Here is an 18014-nt window from a genome sequence, read left to right on the forward strand (position 1 = left end):
GTCGCTGCCATGGCATTGGTAAATAGTCAGGGCACTGGTGGGAGCATCTTATACCCACGAGCAATGAGGCAGCCAGGGATTGCTTTTGTTGCCATCTGCTGGTTCCTGCTGGTTTCTTCACATCATCTCGTCTGGACCAGATTCTGTGTAGGTCTGCAGGGTTGTGGCCAGAAAACAAGTTCTACCAGTTTCCTACCTCATTACCATGTGAAATGTTACCATTAGGAGAAACTGGGTTCACACTGGGGATCCCGAGGTTAGGAATTTACGTATGGGAAATCTCTTTCCTACATTTGCAACTTCGCTATAAACCCAAAATTATTATAAAATTAAAACATTTTAAGAACACAAAGTAAAGATCAGGTCAAAACCATGATTTGATTATGATACATATAGGTATTTTCCATCTTTACATTGAGGTTTAACACATATGTGGTAGATGCACATCTCTATGATCAAAATATAGAACATTTCCAGCATACAGAAACTCCATTGTCAATCTCCACTGGTTCCTTCCTGATAATTCCCATTCTGAGTCTCCTTCAAAGGTTAGTTCTGCCTGTTCTCGAAATTCACATAAAATCAAATCTTACAGTGTGTACTCACTCTGTCTTGGTCCTTTTCCTGTTTTGTGAGATTTATCTATGTTATTAAATGTATCAGTACTTAGCTTTTTCATTGCTGTATAGTATTCCAATCTCTAAATATGCCATTATATTTTTTATCATTCACCTGCTGGTGGGCACAGGGTTTATTCCAATTTCAGATCATTCTAAATAAAGCTGCTATGGATCTTTTCTTTCCTCTTTGATACTGTTTCACTCTTTGGTTAACAGTATGCACTGTGGAGTGAGACTGTCTGGGTTCAAGCCTCAACCCCACCATTTACCAGTTATATGACCTTGGGCCCGTCAGCTAACCTTGCAGTGCCTCCTCAGTTTCCCCATCTGTATAATGGAGGTCATATAATCTACTGAAGGGTAGGAACATTAAATGAATGAGTTTATAAAGCTGTTGGAAAAGTACCTGACTATCCTAGGCATTCAATAAACAAGCAATTATAATTCTGTCCCAACTCCCAAAGTCAGCAAGAATCCCCGAAAATGAGGACAGCAGCAGCTCAAGGCAGGAAAGCCAGGAGGTCACAAGGGACAGTGCTTCCAGGAATTGGGGGTGCTACCTGCTCACCCTTGCCCTAGGTGGAGGGGGTGTAACACAGTAGCTTCCTCTTACAATTTATCAGATTTCATTAAAAGCATCTCACTGCTCAGCCATCCATGAGTGGACCAGTCCTTCTCCCTGTCAACCCCAAACCATCACCCACCCCCTCCCTGAAATTCTTGAAAGATCCGGCCCATCTCATGCTCTGATCCCTTCCACTAGCCTTTTGGGTGACAGATACCTACCCAACTTCCTGTTTCTCTTCCTGTGGGAGTCTAGATTTAGGAAGTAAAGATCACAGGATGGGAAACAAAAGCTCCAGCCCCCAGGAGTTCTGGACACTGCAGGAGAGTGGGGTGACATGAGTGACTCCAAGGAACCAAGACTGCAGCAGCTGGGCCTCCTGGGTGAGGCTGGGTTGGGACGCTGGGATTCTGGGAAGGGAGAAGGGATGGCCAGCCCTGGCCTCAGCCTGCCCAGGCTCTGAGTTCACGTCTATCCATTCAGAGGAGGAACAGCTGGGAGGCGTTGGATTCCGACAGACTCGAGGCTACAAGAGCTTAGCAGGTAGAGAGGAGTTAGCAGCTTGGGAGGAGAGAAGAGAGACTCCTGAACTCCTGGGTCCTGAGGAGCTGGACGCTGGGGCCTGGACTCTTGGGTCCTGGGGATGTGGGGCTGGGGGCCTGGACTCCTGGGAACTGGGGAGGTTGAGTTTGGGGCCTGAATTCCTGATTCCTGGGAAGGTGGAGGCTGGGGCCAAGACTTCTGGGTTCTGGGGAGATAGAAGTTGAAGCCTGGGTTCCTGGGTCCTGGGGAGGTAGGGTCAGGGGCCTAGACTCCTGGGTTCTGGAGAGGTGGGGGCCTGGGCCTGGACTCCTGGATCATGGGGAGGTGGGGACTGGGGCCTGGGTTCCTGGGACCTGGGGATGTACGGGCTGGGACCCAGATTCTTGGGTCTTGGGGAGGTGGGAGTAGGTACCTGGGTTACTGGGACCTGGGGAGGGAAAGGCTGGGTCCTGGGTTCCTGGGTCCTGGGGAGGTAGGGGCTGGGAGCCTGGGTTCCAGGGACCTGGGGATGTAGAGGCTGGGGCCTGGATTCCTGGGTCCTGGGGAGGTAGAACCAGGTACCTGGTTCCTGGGACCTAGGGAGGGGTAAGCTGGGGACGGGGTTTCTGGGTCCTGGTGAGCTAGGGCCTGGATTCCCAGGTGTTGGAGTGGAGGGGGCTGGGACTGGGATTTCTGGGTACTGGGGAGGTGCGAGCTAGGGCCTGGATTCCCAGGTGTTGGAGTGGACGGGGCTGGAGCTGGGGTTCCTGAGTCTTGGGGTGCTGAGGGATTTAGGCCAGGCTCCCCCTGGGCCAGGCTCAGGTGGGGACACTGGCAGGCTGACGCATGTATCCTCTCTCAGGGTGTCTTGGCCATGGCCCCCTGGTGCTGCAACTCCTCTCCTTCACGCTCTTGGCTGGGCTCCTTGTCCAAGGTCAGACGCAGGTTCTGAGGGTCTGGGGTCCCCAGGCCTGGCTTTTGGCTGTGGACACAGCCTGGGGCAGCCAGGTCTGGGAGGGAGGTGGGGTTGAGAGTCAAGATGTTGTCCCTGGGGGTTTGTAGGGGCCTCTCCCACAGCTCCTCCCCACTCTAGGGCAGGAGAGGAGAGGGAGGAGGAGGAGGAGGAGGGGAAGAACCTGGCTGTCCTTGGCCTTCTGTGCTGCCTTCTCCGGGTGTCAGTTTTCCTCATCTTCAAAGGCGATTAACGGAGACCTTGGCTCTCACAAATGATGTCCCCGGGGGCTCAGTTCAGGGCTTGGCACACAGTAGGTGTTTAATAATTGCAGTTCCTTTTCTTTCTTGACCCAGTGTCCAAAGTCCCTAGCTCCCTAAGTCAGGGACAATCCAAACAAGATGCGATCTACCAGAATCTGACCCAGCTTAAAGTTGCAGTCAGTGAGCTCTCAGAGAAATCCAAGCAGCAGGAGATCTACCAGGAGCTGACCCGGCTGAAGGCTGCAGTGGGTGAGCTTCCAGAAAAATCTAAGCAGCAGGAGATCTACCAGGAGCTGACCCGGCTGAAGGCTGCAGTGGGTGAGCTTCCAGAGAAATCCAAGCTGCAGGAGATCTACCAGGAGCTGACCCGGCTGAAGGCTGCAGTGGGTGAGCTTCCAGAGAAATCTAAGCAGCAGGAGATCTACCAGGAGCTATCCCAGCTGAAGGCTGCAGTGGGTGATCTCCCAGAGAAATCCAAGCAGCAGGAGATCTACCAGAAGCTGACCCAGCTGAAGGCTGCAGTCGATGGGTTGCCAGACAGGTCCAAGCAACAGGAGATCTACCAGGAGCTGATCCAGCTGAAGGCTGCAGTGGGTGAGATCCTGGAACCAGGGCTCCTTGGGCCTGAGATGGTCGTTGTGTGGTGTGAGTTTGCTTGTCACTGACCCTGCCTGAGTCACAGTTTCTTCATCTGTGAAATGAGAACACAGGGTAGCTGTGATGATGGCACTCGGTGTTCACAGTGGGCCGGGTACACAGTAGGCACTGAATTAAGCCGGTCTCCTGCCTCTGTTCTAAGTTCTAAAGCCCCGACTTCTCCTAGTCTGGAGGAGATGGGGCCAGGACTCCTGGGTTCTCATGGGAATTGGGGAGGGTCTCGGGAAGTGGGGAGGGGAATGGTCCACCCAGCGTGGACAGTGAAGGAAGGGCTCCGACTCTCAAGACCTTGAAGGCTGGGCAGATACAGGAATATGGACAACCTAATCTGAGCCCAGCCCTGACCGGCCTCTCCCAACAGAACGCCTGTGCCGCCCCTGTCCCTGGGAATGGACATTCTTCCAAGGAAACTGTTATTTCATGTCTAACTCCCAGCGGAACTGGCATGACTCCATCACCGCCTGCCAGGAGGTGGGGGCCCAGCTCGTTGTAATCAAAAGTGCTGAGGAGCAGGTACGCCTGGTGGGGGTCCCCGTCCTGGCCTGGGGCATGGCTTCTGGCCAACAGGGGAGGAGATGCTGAAAGACGATTTTGCAGAAGAGGGGTTTTCTTCCACTTGGAAAGATGGGAAGAGAAGGATATGAATGAGGGAGTCCCAAGTACCCTTAGAGCAGATACAAACCGAGTCTGAACATGTGTGAAAGCTCTGGGGAAAATGTAAACTATAAGTCACCCCCAGTGGCATGCCACAAGTGGTTAACAACCAGCTCTCTGGGGGAGGAAGTCCTGATGCGTTGTGTTTGCCAATTTCCCTGGTGTAAATATTCCCATGGCAGCTGATTTCAAGCTGTCGATGTGATGTCACTCAGTGCAGAGCTGAAAGGAGATGTGCATGACCAGCAATTAGGAAATGGATGTGGCTCCAATACATTAAGCCCAGTTATGAGTAAATGTGTGCAGACATGCACAGAATGTATAAAATGGATAAACATGCAGTGTTAGCAAGAGTGTGTGAAGAGAGGCCAGCTGTGCATGGATGTGTGCACATCAGGGCACATGTGTTGTGGGATACACATGTAAGAGGGACTCAGACACGAGGGGGCTCAGGACCCCGTGTACTGGAAGGCTGAAGGTTAGCCTACAAGCAGAACTTCTTGTCAAGAGATGGGGAGACAGAGTCTGGAAAATGGGAAGCAGAGCTCCCTCCTGACTCCTCCTCTACCCTCCAGAACTTCCTACAGCTGCAGTCTTCCAGAAGTAACCGCTTCACCTGGATGGGACTTTCAGATCTAAATCACGAAGGCACATGGCAATGGGTGGATGGCTCACCTCTGCTGCCCAGGTAGATCTCAGAAGGGGCATTCCATCCGCTGGGGCTGGGGCTCTGCAACTCTGACTTGAACTTCCCCTGGGGATCCTCCCCAACTCCCTGACACTCTAGACCCAAGAATCTGGGAGTTTTACTGAGTTGAGGAAGGTGGTCTTCTTACCCACCTCCAGACAGCATAGCAGGTGCCTAAAATTCCACCAGCAGAGCTGCAGGAGGAGCTTACCCCATGGGTGGGTGTGTTAAAATATAGTGTATTAATAGGAAATCTAAGGTCTAGTAAGGCCACCAGCTCAGGAGACACCTACCATTGTGAGTAGCTTCTCATATACACAGATCCCTAGAGAGAGGACACATCACAGCTGGGGGCCACCTGGGGAAGCACCAGGGTCTGTTATGAGGCAGAGTGGTGGGGAGGGGTGACTGTGGGCCAGAGCCTTTATTATGGTTTGTATGGAGAGGAAAGGTCAAGGCCAGGTGAACAGGCTTAGGATTGGGAAGTATGAAGCATTTGTGGGTTCTGGGGCACAGGGGCTGCCCCTAGCTGTCTAACATCTGGCCTTGGGTTGATTAGCACAGGATAGTGGCTTGGAGTACAAGAGCCCATTAAGGCAGGTGGCTGGGGGTATGGACTCCAGATTGGTTGGTTTGTATTTGAAAATCACACCCTCAATAGGTGGAGTCCACCCAAGGACAGGTTGTGAGAAGAGAGGCAGGAACCCAAGGCACCATGAGTCAGGCATATTATCAGGTATGCAGAGGGATTCATGTCCAGCATAAACACACAGGGCAGATGTTAAAGCACCAAGACGACAGAAGGTAGAAACACAGCTCATGTAGCCGGGGCGGGGGGAGTGGGGGACAGAGGCTCACATTCTGCATGCGCTTTGCAGCTTCAAGCAGTATTGGAACAAAGGAGAGCCCAACAATATTGGGGAGGAAGACTGTGCGGAATTTAGTGGCAATGGCTGGAACGATGACAAATGCAATCTTGCCAAATTCTGGATCTGCAAAAAGTCCGCGGCCTCCTGCTCCGGGGATGAAGAACGGTTGCTCTCCCCAACCCCTACCACCCCAAACCCCCCTCCTGAGTAGCAGAACTTCACCCACTTTTAAGCTACAGTTCCTTCTCTCCATCCTGCGACCTTCACAAAAATCTCTGGGACTGTTCTCTGTCAGATTCTTTCTCCTTTAGAAAGCTGGGTCCACATTCTGTCCTTCCTGTCATGCCTCCAAGTTCCCCTGGTATAGAGCTTGTTTTTCTGGCCCATCTTTGGAGCTTTATGAGTGAGCTGGTGTGGGATGCCTTTGTGGGGGTGGACTTGTGTTCCAAGAATCCACTCTCTCTTCCTTTCCGAGATCAGAATATTTGGGTTGCCATGTGTAGCTTCTATGTCCCCTGCGGCGTTACCTCATATATGCAAACCTACAATCTGTTCAACTTCCACCTACCACCTCCTGCACCCCTTTGACTGGGGACTTACTGGTTGCAAGAGCTCATTTTGCAGCCTGGAAGTACCAGGGAATTAATTCCCCCAGTCTACCAATGGCACCCAGAGAGGCATGGAGGCTCCATACAACCGCTTCCACCTCCCACATCTTCCTTTGTCTTATACATGACTTCCATTTGGCTGTTTCTAAGTTGTATTCTTTATGTTATTATTATTATTATTATTTTTCGAGATGGAGTTTCGCTCTTGTTGCTCAGGCTGGAGTGCCATGGCGCGATCTTGGCTCACCACAACCTCCCCCTCCCGGGTTCAAGTGATTCTCCTGCCTCAGCCTCCTGAGCAGCTGGGATTACAGTCATGTGCCACCAGGCCCGGCTAATTTTTTGTATTTTTAGTAGAAATGGGGTTTCTCCGTGTTGGTCAGGCTGGTCTCCAACTCCCGACCTCAGGAGATCTGCCCCCCTCGGCCTCCCAAAGTGCTGGGATTACAGGTGTGCACCACCGCGCCTGGCCTATTATTTTTTGTAAGAATAAAACAGGTTTATTTGGATTTGGGACTCTGAATAGTTCTGTCTCTGCTACCTGATCTCCTCCTGCCATGACTTCGGGACCTAGAGAACTTTGGCTCCAGCTGTGAGGGCTCCTGCAGTTCTGGCTCCGGCTGCACCAGCCCCTGCTGCAGTCACTTGTGCCTCTACTGGGCACGGTGTGCACGCCCAACTAATTTTTGTATTTTTGGTAAAGACGGGGTTTCAACATGTTGGCCAGGATGGTCTCTATCTCTTGACCTCGTGATCCGCCCGCCTCAGCCTCCCAAAGTGTTGGGATTACAGGCCGGAGCCACCGCGCCCGGCCTCTCCCCACGTTCTTGAACTCGGGCAGCACATTCTCATAGATATCTAGGAAGTGTTGGTAGGTTTCTTCCTTGCTGTACTCCAGGCTTGCGACGGGGTCATAGTCATCCCTCCTGCATTGCTCCATTCCAAACGCTGTAAACATGTTCTTAATAAGAAGGGTAGGACTGGATGTTGGGAAATTATGTTTACGTGAACATCTATCTCCAAATCTGCAAGCTCCTGTTTTACTGTAGAAGGGACAATTAGCTGGATCCTTCTCCATGACTCTGAAATCCAAGGCGGGGTTCCGGGTTTTGCCATGTGGCGCCATTTTCCAACTCATTTTCAGCCTGATCCATCATCTTCTGGACAGCTTCCTGTTTTTCTTTCTTCTCCTCTCATTTCTGTTCCTCCTCTTCTCTCTTTCCTCTGCTGTTCTTCCCATTGTTCCTTTAACTTTCGCTCTTGTTCTTGCCGTTTTCTAGCCGCCTCTTCCTTTTCTTTCTTTATTCTGAATTCTTCCTGTGCCTTCTGCTCAGCAATCACTCCTCATGTAATCTTTGCCTCTCTCTTCCCCATAGCTTTTCTAGTTGTTGTTTTTCAATAGAAGCGTCCTCCTCCTTCTGTGAGAGTCCTGAGTCCCTCAGTGGAGCAAGTTCCTGCCGGCGTTTCTTTCGTTTCTCCTTCTTCAGGGCGGCCCTGTACTTTCTGTGGCTTGGTTTCTCTGGAAATGTCATCTTCTCGGGCGCAGCCATCTTGCCGGCACTGCCCCGCCCCTCTAGTTGTATCCTTTATAATAAACCGGCAAACATTGTAACCGCAGATCCAGCCCAATCTGGTTCAACTTTGTGTAATAAAATGGCGAGTTGTTTTTCAGTTGCCGTGGACCCCCAGGTTGCAAGTTACGTACCCTGGGCATGCCCAGATGAACCAAGTGTACAGATCCAGGCGGAACCTAAGTGCTCAGACTGAGGAACAGGGACTGAGTTAAGAAGTGGACACCACGTGGCATGATCTGTGATCCAATCAGACTGAGTCCTGGCATCACTCCAGGGCATGATCCAATCAGATCAAGCCTCCTGAATCCCCTCATTACAAGATCCAATCACATCATGCCTTACTACTCTCTGTGTATAAAATCTGCCTCAGCCCCCAGCTTGGAGAGACAGATTTGGGCCAGACTTGTGTCCCGTTGCTTGGCTGCCTTGGAATAAATTTTTCTCTCTACAAAACCCCAGTGCTTCAGTGTTTGATTTTCCACTGTGAGCCAGGGAACTGACCCAGTTTAGTTCAGCAACAGCATAAACAAAATGTTTTCCTGAGTTCTCTAAATAATTCTAGGAAATTACTGAACTTAAGATAGGCTTATCGGAAGCCCCAGTTTTTTGCCAGCCTGGCGTAAGTGTGGGTAGACAGTGCAAAGGCACTGTCTTTGCACCTGGCATCTGAAGCGGGATCAGTCTTTTGGGAGCTAGTCCTTTAACTTGTGGAATGTGGTGCTAACTCCAGGAAGCTAGTGTTAGAATTAGAGCATTTTTTTGGTGTAAATAAGACCCCACAAACATCACTTCCCTTCTACTGATGTTGATCCCAAAGACGTTCCTTCATAAACAGCTTGTAAGCTAAATTCCATCTTACTTAGAGTTGACCTTCAACAGGCAGAGGAACTGTGAGGCTTGTTCTGTATTGTCTCCCAGAGGCTCCCAGGGGAATTGGGCCCAGTTGCCCTTTTCAGTTCATTGGTGCCTTTGTATTGGGTTCTTTCCTTTCCCTATCTGCTCCTCTTCATTCTCCCCGTCCCCTGCTGGTGCTTCTTGGAATCTCCTCCCAGATAAGCTACTTACTTATATCCATATCCTTGTCTCAAGCTCTGCACTGGGGGAAACCCAAGCCAAGCTTATAATATATTTTGATAACTACCAGGCATGGCTCTTTTTGTGTGTGAGACAAGGTCCTGCTCTGTCATCCAGGCTGAAGTGCTGAGGTGCAATCATGACCTACTGCAGCCTTGACCTCATGGGCTCCAGTGATCCTCCCACCTCAGCCTCCTGAGTAGCTGGGACCACACTTGTACATCACCACATCTAGCTACATTTTAAAATTTTTTTGTAGAGATAGGGTCTCACTGTGTTGCCCATGCTGTTCTTGAACTCCCAGGCTCAACTCATCCTCCTGCCTCAGCCTCCCAAAGTGCTGAGTTTACAGGCATGAGCCACTATGGCCTGCCTGGTCATGGCTCTTCTCTATCAAAATGTTCTCAGGTATTCTTGTGCAATTTTTGGATGATTTTTGAAACTACTCTGGCTTTAAAGGTTTTCATTTACTTGTGGAATAAGTCACGTGTGCACACGGAACCAAAACGTATCAATCTCTATAGTGAAAACTAAAGCTCATTCCGTCCCCATCTTCCCATCTCAAGAGGTTACTGTCCTCACTTGTAGCTTTGCTATTTATTCCCAAGTAAATAATATAACCTCTTTATTATATTCCAAATAATGAGCTTGTCAAGTTTGTTTTAAAATCTGTTTGGAAATGCTTCAATAGAATTTTGAAAATCTATCTGTGGAGTAGGTGGAGCCCAAAGGATTTTTATTTTTTATTTTTATTTTTTGAGACAGAGTCTCACTCTGTTGCCCAGGCTGGAGGGCAGTGGTGCGATCTCAGCTCCCTGCAGGCTCTGCCTCCCGGGTTCAAGCAGTTCTCCTGCCTCAGCCTCTTGAGTAGCTGGGATTACAGGCACCCGCCACCACGCTCGGCAATTTTTTTGTATTTTTCGTAGAGACAAGGTTTCACCACGTTTGCCAGGCTGGTCTCGAACTCCTGACTTCAGGTGATCCACCCGCGTTGGCTTCCCAAAGTACTGGGATTACAGGCGTGAGCCACTGTGCCCAGCCTCTGAAATTTTATTTTCTTTTACAAAGTAGATTCACGTTGTTGTGCAACCATCACCACCATTCATCTCACAAACATTTTCATCTTCCCAAGTGAAACTCTGTTCCCAGGAAACACTGACTCCCTGTTCCCCATTCCCCAGCCCCTGACACCCACCGTTCTACTTTCTGTCTCTATAAAGCTGACGACTCTAGGGAACCCATATGAATGGATTCGTACAGCCTTTGTCTTATTATGACTGGCTCATTTCACTTAGCATGTTGTCCTCAAGGTTCATCATGTTGTAGCGTGTGTCAGAATGTCCTTTCTTTTTTTTTGAGACGAAGTCTCACTCTGTCGCTCAGGCTGGAGTGCAGTGGCGCGGTTTCGGCTCACTACAGCGTCTGCCTCCCGGGTTCAAGCGACTCTCCTGCCTCAGCCTCCCGAGTAGCTGGGACTACAGGCCTGCACCACCACGCCTGACTAATTTTTGTGTTTTTTTTTTTTAGTAGAGATGGGGTTTCACCATATGGACCAGGCTGGTCTTGAGCTCTTGACCTCGGGATCTGCCTGCCTTGGCCTCCCAAAGTGCTGAGATTACAGACATGAGCCATTGCATCTGGCCAGTGTCCTTCCTTTTTAAAGGATATATATCCTTTAAAGGATATATATATAAAACATATGTCGTATATATCATATATATCAGATATACATATCATATATGTGAGATATATATATATGCTGGTGACCGCACAGGTTGTTCCAATTTGGAAAGAACCAAATTTAGGAATTTGGGAACAATTCAAAGACATTATGAATATTTTATTTCCTCCTTGATGCCATTTGACTGTCTTTTGGTGAACTGTCTTTGACTGTCATTGAGGCAGACTGTCTGGGTTCAAATCCCAGATGTCCCATTTACTAGCTGTGTGACCTTGGGCCAGTTACATAACCTCACTGTGCTTTAGTATCTCCCATCTGCAAAACGGAAATCATATGATCTACCATAGGGTAGGAAGATTCAAGTGAATGAGTTTATAAACTTACTAGAAAAGTACTTGACTATCATAGGCATTAAATAAACAAGGAATTCTGATTCAGCCTCAACTCCCAAAGTCAGCAAAAATTCTCATAAATGAGGACATCAGCAGACCACAGCAACAAAGCCTGTGGTCAGGGAGGATGATGGTTCCAGGAACTAGGGGCACTGCCTGCCCATCCCTGCCCTAGGTGGAGGGGTATAACGAAGTCACTTTTCATTAGAACTTACTGGATTTCATTAAAAGCAACACGCAGCTCAACTATGGAAGGAGTGGACGAATCCTTCTCCCTGTCAGCCTCAGACCATTCCCCACCAGCTCCTTGAAATTCCTGCAAGGTCAGGGCCATCTCATGCTCTGACCCCTCCCACTGGCCTTTTGGGTGTTATATCCCTACCCAGTTTCCTGTTTTTCTTCCTCAGTAAGAAGAGATTTAGGGAGTGAGAATCGCGGGGTGGGAAATAAGCATCGTGGTCCCCAGAAGTTCTGGAAATTGAGGGACGGTGGGAGAAACATGAGTGACTCCAAGGAACAAAGGGCGCAGCCGCTGGGCCTCCTGGGTGAGGCTGAGCTGGGGCTCTGGGATCCTGGGGTGCACTAGGATCCTGGGGTGCTTTGGGATCCTGGGGTGGGAAGGGGATGGCTAGCCCTGGCCTCAGCCTGCCCAGGCTCTGAGTTCGTATTTATCCATTTAGAAGAGGAAGAGCTGATAACTAGCAGTATGAATTTTTTTCCAAGAGACTTTGGATTCCGACAGACTCGAGGCTACAAGAGCTTAGCAGGTAGAGAAGGGTTAGTTGGAAGGGAGGAGAGAACAGAACCTCCCAGACTCCTGGGTCCTGGTGAGCAGGTGGCTGGAGCCTGGACTCCTGGAACCTGGGGAGGTGGAGGCTGGGTCCTGGGTTCCTGGGTCCTGGGGAGCTGGTGGCTGGGGCCTGGACTCCTGGAACCTGGGGAGGTGGAGGCTGGGTCCTGGGTTCCTGGGTCCTGGGGAGCTGGTGGCTGGAGCCTGGACTCCTAGGACATGAGGAGGCAGAGGCTGGGTCTTGGGGAGGTGGGGGCTGAGACCTGGATTCCTGGGACCTGGGGTGGTGGGGGCTGGGAGCCTGGACTCCTGGGTCCTATGGAGTCAGGGGCTGGGGCCTGGACTACTGAGACTTGAGGAGGTGGAGGCTGGCGCCTGGGTTTTGGGGTCCTGGGGAGGTGGGGGTTATGGGCCTGGGTCTTGGGGAGGTGGGGCCTGGGGACTTGGACTCCTGAGTCCTCGGGAGGTAGAAGCTGCGGTCTGGACTCCTGGGATGTGAGGAGGTGGGGGCTGGGGTCTGGGTTCCTGGGTCCTGGGGAGGTAAGGGCTGGGGGCTTCACTCCTGGAACCTGGGAGGTGAGAGCTTAGTTCCTGGACTCCTAGGTCCTAGGGAGGTAGAGGCTGGGGTCTGGACTCCTGGATCCTGGAGAGGTAGGAGCAGGGTCCTGGACTCCTGCATCCTAAGGAGGTAGGGGCTGGGACCTGGACTACTGATACCTTAGGAGGTGGAGGCTGGGGCCTGGGTTCCTGGGGGCTGGGGAGGTGGGGGCTGGGGCCTTCACTCCTGGGACCTGGGAAGTAAGGGCTGGGTTCCTGGACTCCTGGGTCCTGGGTAGGTGGAGGCTGGGGGCTTGACTCCTGCCACGTGGAGAGTTGGGGCTGGGGCTTTCACTCCTGCCATTTGGGGAGGTGGGGCTGTGGCCAGGCTTTCCCTGGGCCAGGCTGAGGCTTGGGCACTGGCATGCTGGAACCAAGCAATCTTTTCTCCTGCAGGGTGTCTGGGCCACGCACCCCTGGTGCTGCCGCTCCTCTTCTTCACGCTCTTCACTGGGCTGCTGGTGGCCATCCTTGTCCAAGGTCAGCAGTGGGCTCTGAGAGTCCTGGCCTCCCAGGCCTGGTTCTTCTGCTGTAGACGCAGCTGGGGGTGGCCAGTTCCAAGACGAATGAAGAGCTAAAAGCTGGCCTTCTGTCCCTTTGGGTTTCCAGAGGCCTTTCCCCGTGACCACTCTCATCTCCAGGGCAGGGGAGGGAAGGAGGACAGGCTCTCCTGTCCCTTCCCTGCTGCCTTCTCTGGGTGTCAGTTTTCCTTATCCAAAAAAGGATTTAAACAAGATTTTTGTGCTCAGAAATGACGTCCTTAGGGGGACAATGTAGGGCGTGGCACACAGCAGGTGTTTAATCATTGCAATTTCTTTCCTTATCCCAGTCTCCAAGAACCCCAGCTCCCAGAGGCTGGATCAGTCCAGGCAGGATGAGATCTCCCAGGACCTGTCCCAGCTGAAGGCTGCTGTGGGTGAGTGGCCAGATGCCAGGGGTCCTTGGGCCTGGGAGGGTTTCCACGGTGCGTGACTTTGCTTGAGTCACTAACCCTCTCTGAGCCTCAGTTTCTTCCTCTGTGAAATAAGAACACAGATTAACAACGATGCTTGCACTTGGTGTTCAGTGGGCCAGGTACACGGTAGGCACTCAATCAAGCTAGTCTCTTGCCTTCTGTTCTGTGCTCTAAAGCTCCGACTTCTCCTAGTCTGGGGGAGATGGGGCCAGGACTCCCAGGTTCTCATGGGGATGGGGGAGGGTCTCGGGAAGTGGGGAGGGGAATGGTCCACCCAGTGAAGGAAGGGCTCCGACTCTCAAGACCTTGAAGGCTGGGCAGATACAGGAATATGGACAACCTAATCTGAGCCCAGCCCTGACCGGCCTCCTGCAACAGAACGCCTGTGCCGCCCCTGTCCCTGGGAATGGACATTCTTCCAAGGAAACTGTTACTTCATATCGAACTCCCAGCGGAACTGGCATGACTCCATCACCGCCTGCCAGGAAGTGGGGGCCCAGCTCGTCGTAATCAAAAGTGCTGAGGAGCAGGTACACCTGGTGGGGGTCCCCGTCCTGGCCTGGGGCATGGCTTCCGGCCAACCAGGGAGGAGGTGCTCAGAGAGGATTTTGCAGAAGAGAGGTTTTGCTCCACTTAAAAAGATGGGAGAAGAAGGATATGAATGAGGGAGTCCCAGGTACCCTTAGAGCAGATACAAACCAAACCTGAACATGTGTGAAAGCTCTGGGGAAAATATAAACTATAAGTCACCCCCAGTGGCATGCCACAAGTGGTTAACAACCAGCTCTCTGGGGGAAGAACCTGATGTGTTATGTCTGCCAGTTTCCCTGGTGTAAATATTCCCATGGCGGCTGATTTCTTTTCTTTTTTTTTTTTTTTGAGACGGAGTCTCGCTTTGCTTTGTCGCCCAGGCTGGAGTGCAGTGGTGCGATCTTGGCTCACTGCAAGCTCCGCCTCCCAGGTTCACGCCATTCTCCCGCCTCAGCCTCCAAGTAGCTGGGACTACAGGTGCCTGCCACCACGCCCGGCTAATTTTTTGTATTTTTAGTAGAGACGGGGTTTCACCGTGTTAGCCAGGATGGTCTCGATCTCCTGACCTTGTGATCCGCCCGCCTCGGCCTCCCAAAGTGCTGGGATTACAGGTGTGAGCCACAGCGCCCGGCCAGGTGGCTGATTTCAAGCTGTCAATGTGATGTCACTCAGGGCAGAGCTGAAAGGAGATGCACATGACCAGCAATTAGGAAATGGTTGGATCTGGCTCCAATACATTAAGCCCAGTTATGAGTAAATGTGTGCAGACGTGCACAGAATGTATAAAATGGATAAACATGCAGTGTTAGCAAGAGTGTGTGAAGAGAGGCCAGCTGTGCATGGATGTGTGCACGTCAGGACACATGTGCCGTGGGATACACATGTGAGAGAGAGTCAGACACGAGGGGGCTCAGGACCCAGTGTACCGGAAGGCTGAAGGTTAGCCTACAAGCAGAACTTCCTGCCAAGAGATGGGGAGACAGAACCTGGAAAATGGGAAGCAGAGCTCCCTCCTGACTCCTCCTCTACCCTCCAGAACTTCCTACAGCTGCAGTCTTCCAGAAGTAACCGCTTCGCCTGGATGGGACTTTCAGACCTAAATCACGAAGGCACATGGCAATGGGTGGACGACTCACCTCTGTCAACCAGGTAGATCTCAGAAGGGGCACCCTATCTACTGGGGCTGGAATCGTCAAACTCTGACTTGAACTTTCCCTGGGGATCCTCCCCAACTCCCTGACACCCTAGATCCAAGAATCTGGGGGTTTTTACTGAGTTAAGTGATCTTCATACGCACCTGCAGACAGCATGGCAGGTGCCTAGAATTCCACCAGCAGAGCTGCAGGAGGAGCTTACCCCGTGGGTGGGTGTGTTAAAATATAGTGTATTAATAGGAAGTCTGAGATCTAGTAAGGCCACCAGCTCAGGAGACACCTGCCATTGTGAGTAGCTTGTCATATTGACAGATCCCTAGAGAGAGGACACATCACAGCTCATGAAGCACCAGGTGGGTCATGAGACAAAGAGGGGGCAACTGTCAGCCAGAGCCTTTATTATAGATTCTGTGGGAAGGAACAGACAGGGCCAGGCAAGGAGGCTTAGGATTGGCAGGTATGAATCCTATATCGCAGGCTCTGTGGGGTAGGTTCTGTCCCTAGCTGTCTGACACTTGGCTCAGGCGGGTCACCTGAGGTCAGGAGTTCGAGACCAGCCTGGCCAACATGGTGAAACCCCATTTCTACTAAAAATACTAAAAGTAGCTGGGTGTGGTGGCATGCGCCTGTGGTCCCAGCTACTTTGGAGGCTGAGGCAGGAGAATCACTTGAACATAGGAGGCGGAGGTTGCAATGAACTGAGATCATGCCACTGCACTACTCCAGCCTGGGTGACAGAGTAAGACTCTGTCTCCAAAAAAAAAAAAAAAAAAAAAAGAAGAAGAAGAAGAAGAAGATAGTGGGTATGAATGCAAGAGCCCAGCAGTAAGGCAGGTGGTTGGGGGTGTGGACTCCAGACTGGTTGGTTTGTATTTGAAAATCACACCCTCAATAGGTGAAGTTCTTTCAAGGATGGGGTGCAGCAAGAGAGGCAGGAACTCAAGGCAATGTCACTCAAACACTATGGGGTGTGCAGAGCAATGTGTGTCCAGCATACACATGCAGGGAAGATATTAAAGAATCAAGAGGCCGGGCATGGTGGCTTACACCTGTAATCCCAGCACTTTGGGAGGCCAAGGCAGGTGAATCACCTGAGGTCAGGAGTTCGAGACCAGCCTGGCCAACATGGTGAAACCCCGTCTCTACCAAAAGTACAAAAATGGCCGGGCGCAGTGGCTTATGCCTGTAATCCCAGCATTTTGGGAGGCCGAGACAGGCAGATCACGAGGTCAGGAGATCAAGACCATCCTGGCTAACACGCTGAAACCCTCTCTCTACTGAAAATACAAAAAAAATTAGCTGGGTAGTCCCAGCTACTCGGGAGGCTGAGGCAGGAGAATGGTGTGAACCCAGGAGGTGGAGCTTGCAGTGAGCCAAGATCGCGCCACTGCACTCCAGCCTGGGCGACTGAGTGAGACTCCGTGTCAAAAACAAAACAAACAACAAAAAAACCCCCAAAAGTACAAAAATTAGCCAGGCCTGGTGGTACACGCTTGTAATCCCAGCTACTCAGGAGGCTGAGGCAGGAGAATCGCTTGAACCCGGGAGGCGGAGGTTGCAGTGACACGAGATTGCACCACTGCACTCCAGCCTGGGAGACAGAGCGAGACTCTGTCTCAAAAGAAAAAGCATCAAGATTTCGGAAGGTAGAAACACAGCTCATGTAGCAGGTGGGGCAGAGGCTCACATTCTGTATGGGTTTTACAGCTTCAAGCAATATTGGAACAGAGGAGAGCCCAACAATATCGGGGAGGAAGACTGTGTGGAATTTAACGGCAATGGCTGGAATGACGACAAATGCAGCGCTGCCAAATTCTGGATCTGCAAAAAGTCTGCAGCCTCCTGCTCCAGAGATGAAGGGCAGCTTCTCTCCTCAGCCTCTGCATCCCCGATTGCCCACGCGGCATAGTGGAACTTCGCCACTTTTAAGCCAGGGTTCCTTCTCTCCATCCTCGGACCTTCACAAAATCTCTGGGACTGTTCTCTGTCAGATTCTTTATTTTTGTTTTGTTTTGTGAGACAGGGTCTCTGTCACCCAGGCTGGAATGCAGTGGCATGATCACAGCTCACTGCATCCTCAGTCTCTCGGGCTCAAGCAATTCTCCCACCTCAACCTCCTGAGTAGTTGGGACCACAGGCACGCGCCAAGCCCTGGTAATTTTCACACTTTTTGTAGAGACAAGGTTTTGCTATGTTGCCCAGGCTGGTTTTGAACTCCTGAGCTCAGGCGATCTGATGGCCTTGGCCTCCCAAAGTGCTGGGATTACAGGCGTGAGCCGCTCTGCCTGGCCTCTGTCAAATTCTTCATCCCCATGGGCCTGGATCCCCATGGTCCTTCTTCGGATGCCTCCAAGGCCCCCTGGTGTAGAGCTTGTGTTTCTGGTTCATCTTGGGAGCTTTGTAAGTGACCTGGTGTGGAATGCCTTTGGAGGGTGGGCTTGGTGTGTTCCATTAACCTACTCTCCCATGTGTAGCTGCTATGTCCCCTGAGGCTTTATCTCATCCATGCAAACTACCATCTGCTCAATTTCTGTCTTACCAGCCCCTGCACCCCTTTGACTGGGGACTTACTGGTTGCCAGAGTTCATCCTGCAGGCTGGTAGCACCAGGGAATTCATTCCCCCAGTCAACCAATGGCACCCAGAGAAGGCATGGAGGCTCGATGCAACCCCTTCCACCCCGAAATCCTCCTTTCTTTTACGCATCTCTTCCATTTGGCTGTTTCTGAGTTGTATCTTTTATAATAAACTGGTAAACATTGTAGCCACAGAAGTAGCCCAATCTGGTTCAACTCTGTGTAGTAAAATGGCCAGTTATTTTTCAGTTACATGGACCCCCAGGTTGCAAGGTACATACTTTGATCATGCC

At 51.3% G+C, this 18014-nt stretch overlaps 1 protein-coding gene and 1 pseudogene across 3 annotated transcripts; one reads left to right on the forward strand and one right to left on the reverse strand.

Moving 5' to 3' along the window:
* The first annotated feature begins 1412 nt into the window (after positions 1-1412).
* On the forward strand, positions 1413-17604 carry CD209 (CD209 molecule). 3 transcript variants are annotated; one of them, XM_073017031.1, is made up of 8 exons: positions 1413-1568; positions 1669-1728; positions 2570-2641; positions 3016-3554; positions 13371-13422; positions 13840-13991; positions 15029-15141; positions 16854-17604. In XM_073017031.1, exons 1-8 carry the CDS (start codon positions 1523-1525, stop codon positions 17053-17055), a joined length of 1236 nt encoding a protein of 411 aa, XP_072873132.1. In that variant the 5' UTR covers positions 1413-1522; the 3' UTR covers positions 17056-17604. The 3 variants fall into 3 exon arrangements, with proteins under 3 accessions (XP_072873132.1, XP_007993274.3, XP_072873131.1); XM_007995083.3 differs by lacking the exons at positions 13371-13422; positions 13840-13991; positions 15029-15141; positions 16854-17604 and adding exons at positions 3941-4092; positions 4809-4921; positions 5800-6009 and having other exon boundaries at positions 3016-3516; XM_073017030.1 differs by lacking the exons at positions 1413-1568; positions 1669-1728; positions 2570-2641; positions 3016-3554 and adding exons at positions 11548-11664; positions 11800-11886; positions 12903-12986 and having other exon boundaries at positions 13336-13422.
* On the reverse strand, positions 7078-7948 carry LOC103233815 (U2 small nuclear ribonucleoprotein auxiliary factor 35 kDa subunit-related protein 2 pseudogene; annotated as a pseudogene).
* Positions 17605-18014: the final 410 nt, after the last annotated feature.

The sequence above is a fragment of the Chlorocebus sabaeus genome, chromosome 6, assembly GCF_047675955.1.
Source record: "Chlorocebus sabaeus isolate Y175 chromosome 6, mChlSab1.0.hap1, whole genome shotgun sequence".
Classification (NCBI taxonomy): Eukaryota; Metazoa; Chordata; class Mammalia; order Primates; family Cercopithecidae; genus Chlorocebus; species Chlorocebus sabaeus.